General features: G+C 42.3%; 1 protein-coding gene across 1 annotated transcript in view; it reads right to left on the reverse strand.

The window, feature by feature from the left end:
• The window catches only part of lrp1ab (low density lipoprotein receptor-related protein 1Ab), a 92,927-nt gene that overhangs the window by 42,574 nt on the left and 31,529 nt on the right, over positions 1–18,824 (reverse strand). The window contains exons 4-18 of the mRNA XM_078255014.1: positions 14,342–14,461; positions 13,889–14,017; positions 13,353–13,613; positions 5,762–5,924; positions 5,140–5,362; positions 4,048–4,237; positions 3,797–3,940; positions 3,384–3,620; positions 3,014–3,194; positions 2,376–2,598; positions 2,058–2,247; positions 1,837–1,959; positions 1,386–1,526; positions 848–973; positions 72–188 (exon numbers count right to left, since the gene is read on the reverse strand). Coding sequence (XP_078111140.1) covers positions 72–188; positions 848–973; positions 1,386–1,526; positions 1,837–1,959; positions 2,058–2,247; positions 2,376–2,598; positions 3,014–3,194; positions 3,384–3,620; positions 3,797–3,940; positions 4,048–4,237; positions 5,140–5,362; positions 5,762–5,924; positions 13,353–13,613; positions 13,889–14,017; positions 14,342–14,461 — 2,568 coding nt within the window. The remainder of the gene's footprint in view (positions 1–71; positions 189–847; positions 974–1,385; positions 1,527–1,836; positions 1,960–2,057; positions 2,248–2,375; positions 2,599–3,013; positions 3,195–3,383; positions 3,621–3,796; positions 3,941–4,047; positions 4,238–5,139; positions 5,363–5,761; positions 5,925–13,352; positions 13,614–13,888; positions 14,018–14,341; positions 14,462–18,824) is intronic.

Genomic DNA, 18,824 nt, shown 5'->3' on the forward strand with positions numbered 1-18,824 from the left:
TTGTCATCTCAAACTAAAACACGTGCTATTTGAGAAAAATCAACTATATAAAGGTGCAAGTTGTGACTCACCACAGGAGTCTGGTTCATCTGAGCGGTCTCCACAGTCGTCATCCAGGTCACAAGTCCAGGAGATGGGGATGCAGCGCCCACTGGCACAAGGGTACTGGTTCGGTGGGCATGTGCGAGCTGGCAGGGGAACAAGGTGCAAAACAGATAAGTGCTGTAAAAAGTCCCTCTTGCAATATCCCTGACTCAACATTTAAGCTCGCAAGACTCATCACCGTTAAATAAGATATTGACAACCTAATTTCCCATATTCTTTTGCAACAAAAAGTACTTAAAATAGTTGCCCCAAAACAACGCCCTCACTTTATCTTAATTAAGTTAAAGACAATTTGTTATCTCAATTTATTTGAGACACCAAGACAGCTCTTATAAAAGCAACAAACGCTGTTAGCCAAGGACCATCGCAGCCCATTATCATCGATGCTGTAAATCAATACTGCTGGACTGTTTGTAAATTCATGCTGGCATCCACTGCACAAATCGTAACTGAATTGATTTAAAACAAACAAATACCAATATGTCTGTTTTAGTTGCAACTGGACTGTCTGCCCAAAGTTTTGTTAGTCCGGTATTTCTCTATTATCACTTTCATTTTCTCTCTTAAACGCAACATAGATAATCTCACTAATACCATTTTTAACTAACTATTGGTAAAGCAAAAACTCTGCTGCAGATCAAATAAATGATTGCCAAATCAAATCTATTATTTTACAAACCAAAAACTGAATGAAAAACTGTAATGGTTTCTAAGTTACAAAGACGTCCATGTTTGTATATACCAGAGCAGGTGGTGTTGGATTCATCTTCATCATTGCCGCAGTCATTGTCGCCATCACATAGCCATCGCAGGGGGATACAGCGGTTGTTCTGGCATTTGAATCGGTCCGCTGGGCAGGTGTGCTGGTCTGGGAGAAGAAAACAGAAAACTTTTTTTAATTTCTTTTTTTCAACACCAAGTTTTGTCAATGCTTTTAACACCAAGGTTTGTCAATGCTTTTAACACCAAGGTTTGTCAATGCTTTCTGTGTTTGATATACAGCATGCTCAATAATCCTCTCACCCTTAAAATATGTCACTTTAAATTAAGTATAAAAAAAAGAACATTGAAGACAAATATGAGTCCCCGGTTCTCACAATCGCCTGATGAGGAAAAAGCTTGCCAGTGAAATTACAGTCACATTACGGTGCATGGAAAGAGACAATCTTGGAAAATAGTAGTTTGCGCTCTGTCGCTTCGCATTAGCCAAGACCCTTAAACAGAAATGTTGTTTATCTATGTGTTGCTGTGTAACCATGACAATGACGTGGCACACTTACGGCAGAGCTCAGGGGCCTCATCACTGTTGTCCAGACAATCGTTGTCCCCGTCACACTTCCAGCGCTCTTGGATGCAGCGGTTGTTCTTGCAAGCAAACTCCCCGGGCTGGCACTGGGGCGGTGGCACGTAGGAGGGGTTGGCTGGAGATGAGATCAGGGGTAGGAGGAGAAACAGATGGGCCATTCAGACAAGAGCCAAGCACCAAAACAAAACAAAGCATTTTAGTGCCTAGGTCAGCTTTCATCTTTCTTAAAGTTAAAAAAATATTAGTGGAGATTGTTTTAAAACTTCTCTCCAGATTTGGCAAAGACGGTGTATAGAATAGCTTGCAAATGAAAAGTACAGCCTAGAATTCTTTAACAGCCTCAACTCCTGCTGAGTAATGCATTTTCCTTAACCTCCCACATTGATCTTTGGTGAAACCTTTCTACTGGCAAAGCTGCTAAGTACCTTTGCAGGTGACATTATCGACATCCAGGATTTGATCGTCGGCACAGCCACAGGACCTGCCGTCAGGAATAACAAGGCACAGACTGCTACACCCACCGTTGTTAACTCGACATGCATTGGAGCCTACAGGAAAAGACAAACCCAGGGAGAATATATAATAATATTTCATTAATTTATTAGCAAGTCATGAAGTGAAATGAATGAGTAGAAGGGAGATATACCTTGCTGCTGGTGTGCATCATACACTCTGATCTCAAAGATGGGTGGCCTCTCGTTGCGGAGTAGGGTGACTGTCTTAGTGACCTGGTCCAGTTTGTAGATGCTGCCGCCACGGTACTCATTCCAAAAAAGAAAATGTTTGTAATGACATAAGCCGAAGGCGTGGTTAAGCTCCTGCCCCTCATACACAACCTGATAAATTAGGAAAGAGATAGAGGTTAGTTCTCCAAATGTTACCTGCGTTTCAACATTTTCAACATTTTATCATCATGTATCATCAATACACCACAGTCTAAATATATTCCCTGAGCATTACCAACCTTTCGTTCAGTGGTGTTGAGGTAAACCAACTCAATACGGTCGTAGTAAGCATCCACCCAGTACAGGATGCCCTGGGGAATGTCCAGACTCAAGCCGTTAGGCCACAGCACTGTCTTGCTGGTGAGGAACACTTGGTGATGGGAACCATCCATCCAAGCTTTCTTGATCTTCCCTCTGTTGCTCTCTGTGGGGTCCTCCTCCCAGTCAGTCCAGTACATCCATCTGGGAGATGAGAAGAGGTATAACCATGTTCAAAAGCCGTGTGAGATAAGACATTTCTGCCAAAATGTAGCTTTTTAGTTTTTTTTTTTTTTTTCTGACGTTTGAAAGATCATCCCAAGAAAATACAACAAAGGGAGTATCCAAAAAACCCTTATAAACTCACCAGCTCCCATACACACAAACACACCAATGTAATCAGTGAGTTTAACAAACATTTACAGTGCAGGCAGTCCACATGATTCATAGTAACAAATACTAGGACCATCCTCTCCCACTACACTAGAAGTACTAACACTAACGATGAATGCTGTTTCACTCAAACATTATAACTGGATTAACAACTTCAACATTTGAAGGAACACATGGGGAAGGAATACTCATTAAAATAACATTTCCCTCCCCTCCAGTGCCTCACCCATGCTGGGGGTCCACAACAATTGCACGAGGGTGGCTCATCTTGCCCTCAATGAGAGTCTTGCGGGTCTGAGAAGCCTTCTCCAGCCTGGCAACGCTGATAGTCTTCTTAGGCCCATCATCTGTCCAGTAGAGATTACCTCCCATCCAGTCTACTGCTATCCCCTCTACTGTGTGAATACCTGAGATAAGCAAAATAAGCCGGTGTGAAAAAAAAACTATTAGCTTGCCAATTCAGGATGAATATCAAGAGAATAAAGTGAGAATGATACAGAATAACCTAAATTATTATCCTCCCTAAATTCCAGGATTTGGTTAAAGAGTAGAAATAGTTCCTAGAATCCTGTGCAAAGCTGTCATTTTATTCTTACCTTCCTTTAGTATGGTGTCTCTCTCTGTGCCATCTATCTTCTGTCGGCCAATAATGTAGCTGGTGGCATCAGCAAAGTAGATGAATTCACTAGCGGCGTGGAAATCCAGAGCTCGGGGGTTCATTAGGTTCTCAATGGGAATCATGTACTCATCAGGCACCTTAGCGTTCATGTCCATGCCCCGGATGATTCCAGGACGACCCTTACCGTACACCAAGAACAGTTCATGGTCTGGTTCTGCAGAGGAAGATGAAGTAGAAAATATAACATTCTCAATGAATAAGTGTCATCACTTCTGCCAGCGATTATTTAACCACCATTACCTCAATGCCATCATCAATCACCACTGCTGAAACTAATGGGAAGGTTCTCATTTTGTCAAATTAAATGTTTCCCTCAGTCTTAATACTCACTCTTGCAGGACTTTCCATCGCTGCCAAGGCTGAAACCAGAGCGGCAGCGGCACGTCCGGGTCTTGTGGCTGTTGCTCAGCAGACAGATGTCAGAGCAACCTCCAGCCTTCCCAAACTGATCCAGGGCACATGCATGGCTGCGCACTAAGCCAGGAGAGAGAGGCACAAAAACAACAGTCATGCAATGGCAACTGTTATTAATGGACATGGATCAGTTAGCAGTCAAGCTTAGTGCCTTCTTAAATGAGTACCTTGAGGTTGGCGCCTCTGGTGGTACACGTGCAGTGCTGCTCCCCGGTCTACCCGCGTCACCACCTGGAAGTCAGAGCTGTTGAAGCGGTTCACTCGGATCACACTGGTCTTGGGGTTGAGGTTGCCTTCGTCTGAGTTGGTGGCATACAGGTAGTTCTCAAATACAGTCAGTCCGTACAGGTGCTCAATCTGAAATACGGTGAAACAATAAAGCAGCATAATAAAAAAGTGTGCTACTGAGAATGCGGACTCTCAGTGAAACAGCTCATGGCGCATGACTAATGGCTTTTGTGGTACCGTTTGTGTTCATATTTTTATCTTGAATGCGGTCTGATAAATTCTGCATCATTAAAACTTTCCTAACAAATTATTTATCAGTATAAAACATAGTTTTGACAGGTTTCTAAAAATGTGAAGAAATCTCTGACAGACCGAGACATCTATAGACTCAAGACAGAGAGATAACGAGAGTTTGTGTAAACTTGGCACAGGGCAGCACAATAGCTCCACTTCCTATCTGCTATTAAACAGAGAGAGGTCTTACTTTCATAAGGGTCTATTCTGTGCAGTTCTCCTCTACTGTCAGCAAGATGTATAGGTTGAGATCATATTACCTCCCCCACCTCTCTCACACACACGCCACCACCATCACTGCAGTCCTGATTTCATTAAGACCGTTACTCTACTTTAAGTTTGAGCCAAGCTTCGCTAGGGCCAGACTAATATGTTTAGAGAGACACCAGCCAGGAAAATCACACACTCTTTAAGTAATATCAATCAAGGCAATAAAAAGGAGAGACACGCACTTTTTGCCTTATTAAACAGGAGATAACTGGAAAACAGTACTGCCTCTAAAGATGATGATATTAAATCAATGATGATACAGATTTGGAAAACAGATGTTTGTGTTATTGAAAGGGAAGACTGAAAAGTCAGTAGGGACTCTGGGCTATTGCTGTTTGGTTTGACCGTTAAAAAGAAGGCTAAACAATCAGACTTATATATTCTTGACTGCATATCTGTGTATGTTAGGAGGGTGTTGGTATTTTATTTTTTTGTGCACACTCATCCAATCATCTTTCAAACCTCACCAGCAGGCCCTGGATAATGGTGTGTCGGTTCTTTCCCTCGTAGTCGACCACTTCGATGTAGTCCAGGTAGGCGTCAGCCCAGTACACCAACCGGTTGACCAGGTCCAGTGTGATACCATGGGGGAAGACAATCTTGCTGTCCACCAGCTTAGTGCGGTTCTGACCATCCATATCACAGCGCTCCACCCTTGGTGTAGACCCATAGTCTGTGAAGAACACTTTGCTGTAGCAGAAGAAGAGAAGAATAAAAGAACGGAGGGGTTCAGTAATGGTAAGGTGACAGAAAAGGGAATTGTATTAACAAGACATATCTGTATTAATCACTATAATGAATTACAAATGATTTCCAGGAGAATAAAAATAGAGAAGTGACACTTAAGAAAAGGGAACTGCATCAGATACCAGCTTGTCAGTATCAGGAACCTGAAAAAGCCAACATGCAAGTGTTTATGTAGTACACAGGAATCTGGCTAGGTTTCCATCTGGAGGAAGTGCTTTGATTTTTGACAGTCTGCTTGGTCAGCACGTCGTCTGATCATAAGACAACATTTTCCTCTCAAGTGTTGCTAAAACTGAACTGAGAGTACTTGTTAGGTCAAGAAGAGTGAAGGGAAGTACAGACCCCATGGCCGGGTCCAAGGCGATGCCTTTAGGGTTGTACAGCTCTTGGTCTAGCAAGGTCACACATGTTTGGCCGTTAAGGTCGCAGACAAACACCCGGTCATCCACGTCATCCACAAAGTAGAAGTTTCCGGTCAGCCAGTCGATAGCCATCTGCTCCACATCTGAGGGATGCAGAGGAGAGAATATGAGAGTGAATAGGACAGAACCATTTAAACAAAAAAAAACCCTCATGGGAGTACAGTCATATACCAGCCTCATTTAAAAACCTCTCGCTTTATTATGCCATGACCCTCTCCTCAAAAATGCCCGCACTCTTAAAAGGTCCCATGACATGGTGCTCTTTGGATGCTTTTATATAGACCTTAGTGGTCCCCTAATACTGTATCTGAAGTCTCTTTCCTGAAATTCAGCCTTGGTGCAGAATTACAGCCACTAGAGCCAGTCCCACAATGAGCTTTCCTTAGGATGTGCCATTTCTGTGTCTGTAGCTATTGAGGAGGAGGGGGGGAGAGAGTGGGGGTGTGGCTTTGACCAACTGCCACTTTGCTCAGTTGAAAGCCATGATGTCTCTCTCTCATGGGTGGGCCAAATTCTCTGGGCGGGCAAAGCAGAGAAAGGGGAGGTAATCTTGCTCCTTATGAGCTCATAAGGAGCAAGATTCCAGATTTGACCATTCATTTTCTCAATTTCAAGTTTACACCTATCGCCATTTCTAACCACTGGGGGACCATACACAGGCTGGGGGAACACATATTAATGTTAAAAAAACCTCATAAAGTGAAATTTTCATGCCATGGGACCTTTAAAAAACAAAATCATGGCGCTGAATTAATGAGCTTTCTGTCATCTTCCTGCACTACTGGGTCCAACAGGTTGTCCATTACCAACACTCCACTTGTCTTTGATTAAGGAAAGCAGGGCATGGGGGAGGAAAATAAACACAAAAAGTGACAGATAAAGAGTGAGTGCACTTTCTAAGCTGAACTCTTTTAATGGACTTGAGCAATAACACAGAACTTCCGTAAGAAGAGAAAGAGAGAGACACTCAAGACTTTACTTTCGAATGAAATTAAGGATATAGAAGACCTACTGGATTATGAAATGCTTAAGTATATATAGCCGTGTTTCGACCTCAGAAACTTTCCTCTGGAACTAAGAACCTTCTGAGGAACTACTTGCATTTCGACAGCAGGGAACAGGGTCAGGAACCTTCAGGGTGGGGTTTGCAGAGATGAACGTCGCTGATTGGTCAAACACATACAGCACCGATTTTGTTGGAATTTTTTTCAAGTTTTTATTTTTATTTTATTTTTAAAGCAGGTGGGCACAATGAACTGCTGGCTGCAGAGTGCGTTTACCCCTGCGACCACCAGCAGCCCTCATCCTGTCATGGTGCCTGTAATTTACCTAATCTTCACAAGTTTTTAGAACGCGGTGGAAACTTAGACAACAATGGGCTAGAAAAATATGCTAGCGACTTAACAAAGGCCACAGAACCTGATCTCCTAATAAAGCGTTTCTACTGCAGGATCTTTCCCAGGTGAACAAGAACCTTTTTCTTGTGATACATTTTTTATTAGCACCATTTATATCATTCAGACATACATAATAAATCCCACAATGTATGACAGTTACAAATGGAAAAACACAAATTACACACAAACCATATCCCACCCCCCACCCTCTGCGGTCTCAAGGAAAACAAAACAAACAAACAAACAAACAGAAATCACACCTTGCCTAGTCACTCTCCTCTAGTTCTTGTGACGCTGAGGTCATTAGGTCTGATATTTGTGCTGCTGTGCTTTCCCATAGGTTAATAGTTGATGATTTGGCTTTGTTAATCCTTGCTGTAGAGAGCTCAAGCATAACTATGTCTAGAAAATACGCTAACTACTGTTTTATACAAAGCGAGTGAGGGGGGAGCCAGCGTTGAGCTAGAACAAGAACCTTTTGAGGAACTCAGGAACCACACCTGTTTCAAGAGAAAGAACTACGGTAAGCTAAAAAGGTAACAGAATGGTCAAGCACAGACCCTGTAACAGATACCAATTGTGAACAGCGTAATTCCCAAAATAAGGAAGTAGTTAATGCCACTATCAATATTAGGACAACGGCCTTCTAGACTACTTTACAAAAAGATAGATAGATTTTAACAGCCAAAAACATGTAGGATTTTTACAAAAGCCATTAAAAAATAACTAAGATCCCAAGCAATATAGTGTCTTGTAAAGTGAGAATACCGTAAATACTCCCTACTATTTTTTATTTTGCCACCCATCTGTACATGTTGGGCAGGAAATGTAAAAACAAACAAGCAAATGGTTTTTGACATGGCAGCACAGAAACATGACACATCAAAGTTTCGGTCAAAGTGACCCAAAATACTGTTGCAACACCTCTGACAAAGGAACTTGACATTCTGTAACCCCATTGCTTACTAAGCCAACCAAGAAAGAGGAAGCTTTGCAGACAGAAACCTTGATTTTAGATATACCCCCAGCATTGGGGGGGTTGAAGTGTTAAGTTAGCACTGGAAACATTTCTCACTCACTGAGAACCTCTGTCTTATGAGACTGGGTGCAAAAAATCCCAAACCACAGGGAGCCCCAGCTGTGGGTCTGTACATACAGCCTTGTGTTTTAACAGCTGCCACCTCACTTCCTTTCAAAGCAGAACACTGTATAAACACATACACATCACACAGGCTCACTACTTGCACATACAGTATCAAAGTGACCACACGTGTCTCTCCAGTTAATCCAAGGGACAACTTTGATGTTGGGATACATGAGTGGGGTCTAACACCATTGACAGTGAGCCTGCACTCAGCTAGTCCCAGGGCTTTGACCATTCATAAAGAAAACATCTGCATCGTCGCCGCCCCCCCCACACACACATCTGCATCGCCCCCCCATCCTCCCAACAATGACAACCATGCTGCTCAAAGACAGAGCCAAAGTAAGCTCCACAACAGAGCATACACACATCTGGGCCTAATGTAGAACCCTCCACCCCACCTAGCATACATACACAGAGCTTCAAAAGACCTGCCCCACATGGGACTTACAGTATGCCTGGTGCTACAATAAACAGAACTGAGGAAAAAATGGGAAACAGTGAAGAATGAGGTTGTGGTTGGGAAACAAAGACAGTTAGATACTGATGGTGAAATAAATCTACATGTCAGAACATTAAAAGTTCTGGTGCACCTCCAAGCTGGAAATACTTTGACAGTCAGCAAAGGTTGTTGCCATTTCACATCTAAAATGGAAGTAACTGTAAATACATGAGCTTGTAAAAAAAATATATATATATAGTCACAAAAGAACAGGAGGAGGGAGTAAAGCCAGTCCAAGATGTTTCATAAACAAGGAGGGAAGGTTTGTCATGGAGTTGAGAGGGATAGCGATACTCCCATTGCTATCCGCTCTATACTTCTTTAAAGAAATCCAGCTGCAAGCGTGACTGCACAAGGCATTGATTAGAATAATATACAGTGTAAAGGAGCCAGTTGTGCAACACAGTGACTATTGCGTTGTGTAACGGCCTACAACTAGTGAACCCCTTATCCAGAGAGCCAGATAGTCTGTTGACGTCACCACCCATTCAGCTTCTGGTAAGTGGAAAGTTTGCTGGGAAACTGAATGAACCCCCCCTTTCTCCTCATCCAACCACCCTGCCCTCACAACCCCATTTCACTTCCTGCCCTTAACACCCTCCAATTCACACTACTCTGAGGAAAGGTTTCACAAACTGAGGGGGTCTTGCTGGCAACAACAAACATGCTTTCTGCCCAAACAGCAAAGGTATTTACATACAGGGACACTGCCTATTTAGTTTTTCAAACTAGTCACACAGCAGCGCCTAGGCTCAGAAATAGCACCACAAAATGTGTACTTGAATGTTATTTCCTCTATTTGCATGCCAATGCAAGTATTCCTTTTTTTTTTTTTTTTTTTTTTTTACATTTTAGTGCAAAGCAGAAAAGAATCATCATCATGCTGCTTCCATAATCCTCCCCATACCAAGAGTATCCTATTAATCTGTGCAAAAAACCTATTTGACCTCTCAAGAGCACAGTTTTGGAGTTAAGCGATTATGATTTTCCATAAGGATCTGACATATGACCTAGAGTTAAGAGGCAATAATTCCTAACAGTTATGCCATTGGCAAATCCCTGTCTGCTGCAAGTGAAAAAGAGAGGTTATTAGCTGGATATGAAAACCTGATGACAGGGTAATGTGACATGATTGCACCCATGACAAAAAATTAGGAAAAGAAATTATAGGTAAAAATGAGGTCATAGACAGCTGAGATAATAATGTAGTACATCAGAAGCCTTTGTTTAAACTAGATGCACATTAACATCTAGTGAAATAACAATTATCATGGCAATCTGACTTTTTGCAATGAGACAGGATGCCTTAGATGACTTTTCCCCATGAAACTTCTTGAAAGACTATCTGTGCACCGAATTATTCTGGAAAAAAGACCTCAAGAACAAAGGCTAGGAAGAAGGAGGAAGGAAGTCTGAACGATGGGCAGAGGGACATGGGGAGAAGGGCTGGTCCCTGCTGTGGAGTTCCGCTCGGAGGGTGGAGAGGATGAGACAGGTAGGCTCTGCTCCTCTTTAATCGTCCTAGTCAGAGACTCACACATGCAGACAGAGGAGGCCACATCTGGAACCCTCGTCTACTTATCTGCCCTGTTCTCTCAGGCTCCCAGAAGCTATAAATTGCCATGTTTGTGTAAACCCCCCCCCACCTTCATCTATATCCTTCTATGGCTAGAGGTCTGCCCAACATATTGTACTTTTAGGAGTGCACCTGAGCCCTGCTGGTTATAAAATACTGAATAGAGCTGACAAAAAGCACATGCTAGCACCATTTATATGATCAGAATTTGTTTTGAAAGAGCAAGTTCCCCTTCAAGGCAAATGGTTCAAAGAAGGACACACAGGCCAAGCTTAGCTAACATTTTAAAGCAAACGATCACAAGGGAACAAGGGAAACCATGCTGTATTTGCATCAAATGTCCTTTTGACTGATCCACAAAATTAACGAGGAGTTTTTGCTCTCTTATCGCAGCTGAAAGCCCAGACTGATGCAACATAAAAATGTGGAGTCAGCCAAAGTGCAAAGAGAGCCTCTTGTCGGTCTGTTCCCTGAGGGACTGAGGACAGCCAAAACCCACCAACTGACATGACTGGAACCACACTGTCAGGGTTTTCCACAGTGTGTTATAGTAGAGGTGGGCCACCTTACCTGAAATTAAGACTGCCTCCACTAACACATTTCCACACAGCAAAGGACATACATTTAATGAGTGGGGCTATTGTTTAGAGTCACAAGAAGAGATGCAACAAGATCTGGGTGGATTACCGCCACTGCTCAACAATTTCCTGGGGCAAACCCGTACTGTACATCACAGCAAAGAGCCAGATCCGCAGATAATATGTCTCAGACACAGCTCCATTTGCCCTTCTTATTGTGTGACCACTGCAGAGCCATTTCCTAAATTTAATAGAAAGTCAATCACCTAATTGTTTTATTTCAAACCGCAGAACATTAGATAAGATCAAACTTAAATGCTGGTTTTACTAGCTTATTAAGTTAGTGCATCAAAAGGAAGACAAATAAAGATAAAATAAATATAAAACAATAAGCCATCTAAGTTTAATTTTAGATGCTTCCTCTTATTTACAGGTTGACTTTGATGTACAAGGGTACAATGCAAGCAATTCAGCACATAGACAGAACTACAGTATGTGTACAGTGGCAGCCAAACGGTCAAATCTCAATTCATAAAAGGTAGTATGTCACTAAGTAATGGGTGCTTGAGTCAAAGGTATTTGGGTTGATGTCTCTGTGTGTGTGTGTGTGTGTGTGTGTGTGTGTGTGTGTGTGTGCCACAGCTATGAGCGTGTTAAAGTGACATGAGACGGCCGGAGGAATGTTCAGGCTGACATAACCCAACGGTGGAACGTAAATACCATCTGCATGACCACACACACACTGGGCCTCCATTTTTGCATGCTGGGACTTGACGGCAGTTGGCTGCATTTCTGCATGGATCAAACAGTACATTCAACATCCACACACACACACACACACACACACACACACACACACACACACACACTTCGAGGTACAGCAAATCACTACCTTCTCTCTCTCCCTCATTTTATCATTCCCTTGTCTCCTTTGCTTCAATCTTCAGGGTCCCCTCTACACTTCCAACCCTCGCCCCCATTTACCTCTCAGACCACTTAACAGAGCGGTGGATAAAAAGTCACAGTGGCAAGCCAACACAATGAGGGTGAGATGGGATATGGGCGACTCATGAGAGTGCAGTGAATCAACTGGAAAAAAAACATTTTAGGAGGTTGGGGTTTACTGAGCCTCGGGTTTGCCCCGGCTGTCAGCAGTGACAGCAGTTGCAAGCTTCATTTAAAGTGGTCGCAGGTTTTCAGGGTGTACAGCTAGCTTTTCTCCACTTGTTTTCTTCACGTCTGCCATTCATGTCTGGGGATGATTCTCAAGGGAATGCTTCCCACACGCACAAACGCATTCACACACGCACAAACGCATTCACACACGCACAAACCCACACCCTCGCTTTTATGTTTTGTCTACATTTCTGCCCCCATTCTTAGAGTGTAACAGCTCTGTCAGACAAACAGAAAAAACAAACTTTGTCTGGCTTGTAATCAGAGATAAATCATGTCAGCATTATATTTGCAAGACTCTCAGAGGGAAGTGTTCACATGCTTTGTATGTCTGTGGCTGGGTGTTGTCCAAGAGATGAGAGTATGTTAGTTAAGACAATGCCTCAGACCAAAATGTACAGTAATTTGGAGGACTTATGAAGGCAGAGAGGACTTCTATGGGAAAACCTAATGCAAAATGTCATCATATCAAAAATCTTCTGAACGGAGTTAGGATACAACCGATTACATTCAAATGCATAAAACAAGAGCAGTGGGAAAATACTTTACCAGGCTTCTGAATAGCCATGCACAGTCAGTACATTAATCAAGCTACACAGTAGGTTAAAGTTTGCATCTCACGTAATGTGTAAATGAATGCCTGAAGAAATGCCGCCAGCCTTATATGTATCATATCACTGTAAGCAAGCTACACACATATTGCCTCTATGGGATGATTTAGTGGTGTGTCAGGGGCCCCCTGTTCTTCACAGACAAACCTTTTGAAAATTAAAGCTGGACTCAGCATTTCTACTTGGCACTTTTATGCTGGTATGAGCAGCTTTCAGAGATGAAGCTGTATTGCTTCACATCTTACATTTGTCTGAGCTAGCAGATGCAAAGTTGACCATTTGATTCCTGAGGCAAAGTATGGAAATTTCACACGGGGTGAGCTGACAACTAACTGATTACCTAAGCGTTGCTTGTGTGCTCTTATGCGAGTAATCCATTTCTTATTCACTGGCAGTCTACAGTTAAACTGTCATGCCCTCAAAAGTACCTGACAACATTTTTCTGTGTCAGCAGAAAATCCTATCTCTAAATACAAAAGCTTTCTGTTACAGTCAAAGTCAATTTTGTCAATGAAACTACTACTCACGGTGCAGACTGAGGGAGATGTTGATGGTGCGGATGTTAGTGACAGTCTTGAGGTCAGGGATTCTGGCGCACTTCAGCTGGGTGGCAGCGGGAGTGTCACCCACATCTATCCAGCAGACGGTCTCCTCGGAATAAATGAAGTCCATAGCCATGGTCTGCTTGGTGGGGATGGAGGGCAGCCGGGAAGTGGAGCCGCTCAAGGAGGTGCAACGGATGTCATGGAGGTTAGCAATCAACAGCATAGGCAGACGATCCACCGGCTCTGGGGAGGGTGATCAGAGGATGAGAGGGGGGCATAAGGGGGAAGAGATATGAGAAGAAGATGGAGAGGAGTCAAAGGTCAATACATCTCTCTCCAGTAAACAAGCTTGTAAAACGAAAAAGGGGTGCCACACCATGCAGATGTGATTATCTGATATAATACAGCTGGAGACATTTTCAACAGAGAAACAAATCAACTCAAATATATATATATATATATATTTTTTTTTAATGAACTGCATCATTCTTTTTTTGTTGAACATTTTGTGTTCTCACCATTTTTGGCTTTGCAGGAGCGGTTGTCAGGCTGCAGCAGGTAGCCCTCCACACAGCTGCAGGTGTAGGAGCCCTCGGTGTTTGTGCATGTCTGACTGCACGTCCCGTACACATTGCACTCATTGAAATCTGCAGGAGAATAACACAATGCATTAACAGACACAGTCAGTGATGAAATATATAGATCGTACAGCACTTATTCACAATGTACTGCATTGGGAATATTTGGATACAAAATGTTGTAGCACTAGTCAACAAAAAGCAAAGGTTACTAACAAACCCTGGAAGATGAATTTATCTTCTACCTTGTTTAATAAAAATAAAAAATCCAATCTTCTCTATATAGTGCCCCATGTAAATTCCATGCAAACAGAAAGTCAGAGTAATCAGAGGATTTTATGATTTTTTTCTTTGGCCAAGCTAGAATTAAAATCTGCCAAATCGCCCACTCACCTTTACATGTCTTTCCATCTGCAGCAACCTCATAGCCGTTGCTACAGTAGCACAGAGGCCCATCATGAGTCACAGCACAGTGAAACTGGCACCCATGGGAGGCACAGCCTGGTGCTTGTTCTGAAGAAGAGAAAAACAGAGACACATAAAATAAGAAATTAACATTGGGGGGGGACAATTGCCTCCCTGATCAGGTTTTTTGTGCAGATCATCTTTCTAATCTTAATGCCAGAACCATACTGTCATATCCTATCACATCTCCACCGGATGAGATCAGATAGGATTGTGGGTGTGGGTGTGTGTGTGTGTGTGTGTGTGTGTGTTAGAGTGGGGGTTGCACACGTGCATGCATGTGTATTCATCTGTGCAGACAAGGTGATTTGAATGTGCATACGTTAGGGGGCCTCTTCTATCCCGCCCCCAGAGGGAACTCAAGGACAGATCCTTTTGGCAGGAAATGAAAGAGGAGCATCCACCCATCCCTCATCATGCTAGCTATAGTGTGTGTGTGTTTGCATGTTTCTAGGCTAGGAGATGAATGGGGGAGGGTAGTGATAGTAGTACACATCTGATATTACATAGTCTATATCCTTGACTTTCCACTTCCAGGATTGCTCCGGTGCCACAGGACATTCGGCCGGATGCATGTATTTTTGCCGATTTCCGTTTCCTTCCGATTTACTTTTTGTTGGAATTTTAAACTCCGGTGGATTTATAAGGACTATGGTTAACTGCTCCTCAGATCTCAGCATGGCAAATTGACACAGCTAGCTAGACTATCTGTCTAATCTGAGTTTTCTCTTGCACGACTATTTTGCTGCGGCTCCATGCAGAGCTTATCACCTCCCATGACGATTGTGATTGGTTTAAAGAAATGCCAATAAAGCTTTTTCTCCCATCCCGGAATGCTACGTGGAGTAGCCAGACCCTCCTCCGCTCCGCAGCATGTGGATGGTCTGGCAAAGTAAGACTAGATATTACATAACAAGTAATATTTCAGACAGCTTCTATTCGTTTTAAACCTCTAATAAAGTGTGTTCTCTTGAACTCATGCTAATACAATTTCATTACTAAGGTCATGTGTGCATCCACCAAAAACCAGCCTGTGTGAACCACACTGGGTGGATCCTGACCCAGTGTTCAAAGTGCGCAAACACCGCCTCTTTTATGTGAATGCACGCGCTGCTGGATTGGAAAACCCTGAGTTGACTGAACTAGTTGATAACCAGCGTCATGACACAGGTTATGCGGGACCGCGGTTGTTAGGTTAGGTGAAGCCGGGTAACTGAAATAAATCCAGGGCATGTTGATCTGGATTCGTAGTACAGGCCTCAGGTCTCAGCTTCTACAATGAGTTTTTTTTTTTTTGCCCCCTCCGGCTCGAATGTCAAACTCCGCTTATGGTGTACCTGTTGAGAAACATTCCCATGTAATCTTTTACAGAATGTAAACCCCAATATAACAAACTGTAAATAAAATAGGCTTACACTAGCACAAAGACATTTACCTCGATGTCCAACAAAAATCAGTGAATGGTCATGGACACACTATGCTTACAGGAGCTAGTGACAGTATGGCTGTGAAGAGCGGAGATTGGACCAGTGAAGGGCCCTTATTATATAAAGCCTGTGGCACTATGGGCCACAATGACCCTTTTGTTGTGGCTCCGCTAAAAGGAAGAGTCCCCCAGCAAACACTGTGGTCCATACCAAATCCATTTACCAAGCCTGTGAGAGACCACAGGCAACTAGATTGCTTAAACTACACCTCTGGCCGGGGTCATTTTCTTCCATTTTGAGTGTCTAGCTATGAGTGGGTGATATAGACAAGATTAGTATTATCCACATTAACTCAATATCAACCTGTGATAATACAAAGTATTCAAATCATACAGCCAACTCACATCCATCCAGTTCTAATGTGTTTTATGAGAACAAAAGATTTGTTATAATATATTATAATTCCACAAAATAACAATTACTTTGACAGATTTTGGTTAAATCTGAATTATAATTTCTTTAGACATGAGAACTATAAAGTCTGATATGTTAAGACTTTTGTTACGATAGAATTCTATGAAGAGATGATAAATGTTAATATTGATAATACTTGTCGCCCATCTTTTATGATCTCCATAAATGCATCCAAAAATCATGTTTAGGGTCTACTTCATTCACTTTTTAGCTAAAAAAATAATAATGTATTTTTCCTTTAAAAGAGTCTGGGGTAAAACGTTTCTGGAATGTGAATCTGCCAATCCTTTTGCTTGTTTTAAACTCAGAGAGCATTTGTAGTTGTACGATAGCAGGAAGAGCAGAGGAAGGGACAAAAGGACAGAAAATGTAATGATAAGAAAATAAAACAGAAAAAGAATGAACAGAATTAGAAGAGGAACAGAGAAAGACAGCGGGGAGAAGAGGAAGGCAGGGCAAACAGAGGTGCAAATGAGTTAGAAAGTTCCAGCTCTAAGCAAACAGGCAACAGCAGTGTGTCAGACGTTTGACCAGGGGTTAATAAACGGGTTAATGAACGAAGCAAACAAATCACACAGTGACACACTGGAGGCCTTCAGTCCTAAACAAGCATGCCAAAGCCATTGATCCTGTTACTGCATGGATGGCAACCCTCAATTTCACTCATGTATAGCTCTTTAAAAGGGAAGCCGGGAGCGAGAGTATAATAGCCTTTTTCCACCAAAATTAGCGCATATATACAGGTTTTTTAAAGAGCAAGAAACCTGCTAAAAATAGGTGAGAGACTCCTTTCTCATTGCCAATAGACAAGTATCCTTTCTGGGTTTTTTTTCTGGTGTGTCACGTTCAACGTCACAAACGCGCCGGAAAACAGGGTTAGTAAACACAAACACTAGAAAGCAGCATAAAGGCCAGTTGAAAATGTTGCTTCTTTTTGTTATATCAGTTACTTATTTAGTCTCCAAATGGGTGATTAGCATGAACAGGAACACAATATTAGAGACAATGAGGAATAAAAACATTAGGAGAGGCGACAGACAAATGAAGAAGAACTGATCTTGGACACTTTCCACGACCAGTACATAAAGAAATTTATGAAAGTTGACATTTTCCTTTAAAATTCAATCATGGGCCTGACAGGCCAGGTGCAACAGGGTGACGCAAGTACAGTGAGACAGGGACCGGGTGGTGTTGGGGGTCATGGCCATAGTTACACAACAAAACTCTTAACGACTGAATGATTTCATAAACCTAACTCCTTACAAGGATCTGCTCATCTAGCCATCAACTGACTTGAAAACAAATTCCTTTCCTTACGAAAAATCTAAAATAAATAAAACCTCCCTGCATTTCTACATCCAGAGGCCGTAATAAAACAGCCTATTCCAGTGTGTGACATTTTAAAGAGAGGCAATTCCCAGGACATTCCTACCTTTGTGCTCTCACTGTCTGGAAACAAGTCTACACATGCCCCTGACTTCTACCTGCAGCTGACAGGAGCCTACTGCTTTCCTACACGGTTTTATCAAATTACCTGATTTCTACTTCTTAAAACTGAATGGTTTGTACATATTTCGGTTCATTTTGTATGCATATGCATAGCTTTCACGTAACTAATTTGCATTCTAGCATTGCACATAATAAAATAAAGAATTTGGACAAAGTTATCGACTAAAACTTTGAGAATACCAATCTCTTTTAAATTTAGCAGATGACCATGCTCAGTTAAACACAATCAGGCACTATCGAAGACAATTTCATACTGCGAAACTACTTTGTGATTAATCAGTGCATTCCATCACACAGAGAGGTTGGTGGCAAATGCTGCATTACTGAACAGAAAGAACTCTTGAGAACGAGATTTCAGACTTAAAGGAGATAATGATTTGTTTATCCAGGTATGTGGGTATGCATAGGCTCATCAATTGTGAGCATAACAGTGTATTTGTAGGTAGTTGTGTGGAGCTGCAGAGTCAAAGAGGGCAAAGTAACCATATGCAAACACATGCAGGGCAGTGGCTTGAGTAATGAGCAAACAGTGGCTATCGTAGTCTCAAACAGTGGCAGCATGCTGCCCCAGACACTTAAACTTACACAAATACTCAATCACACAAAGTACACGATGTGGCACAAAACAGTTTAAAACCAATAGTTTCACTTGCCTAAAAAACAACAACAATAAAACATTACTCAGATTTTGTTCAATCTGCAGCCCATCATGAGTCAAGAAATACATGACAGTTTCACAACACTGTAGTGTCTCTGAATACAGTGACGGGCAAAGACTGGCAATAAAACAGGTCTTGTCATGCAAGACAACTCTAACTGCAGCCAATAAACTCATTTAGATCAAGACCCACTCATGAATAAAGATGAAAAAGTGGTCTTACTACAGGCAGCCTCATGTAGCCTTTGACCGATTCTCATTCCACAGTTACTAGGACATGAAGGACAATGAAAGCCCACTGCATGCATAAACAATAGCATCAGGCCACCACAATAACCAGGGA

The sequence above is a fragment of the Sander vitreus genome, chromosome 7 (genome assembly GCF_031162955.1).
Source record: "Sander vitreus isolate 19-12246 chromosome 7, sanVit1, whole genome shotgun sequence".
In the NCBI taxonomy this organism is placed as follows: Eukaryota; Metazoa; Chordata; class Actinopteri; order Perciformes; family Percidae; genus Sander; species Sander vitreus.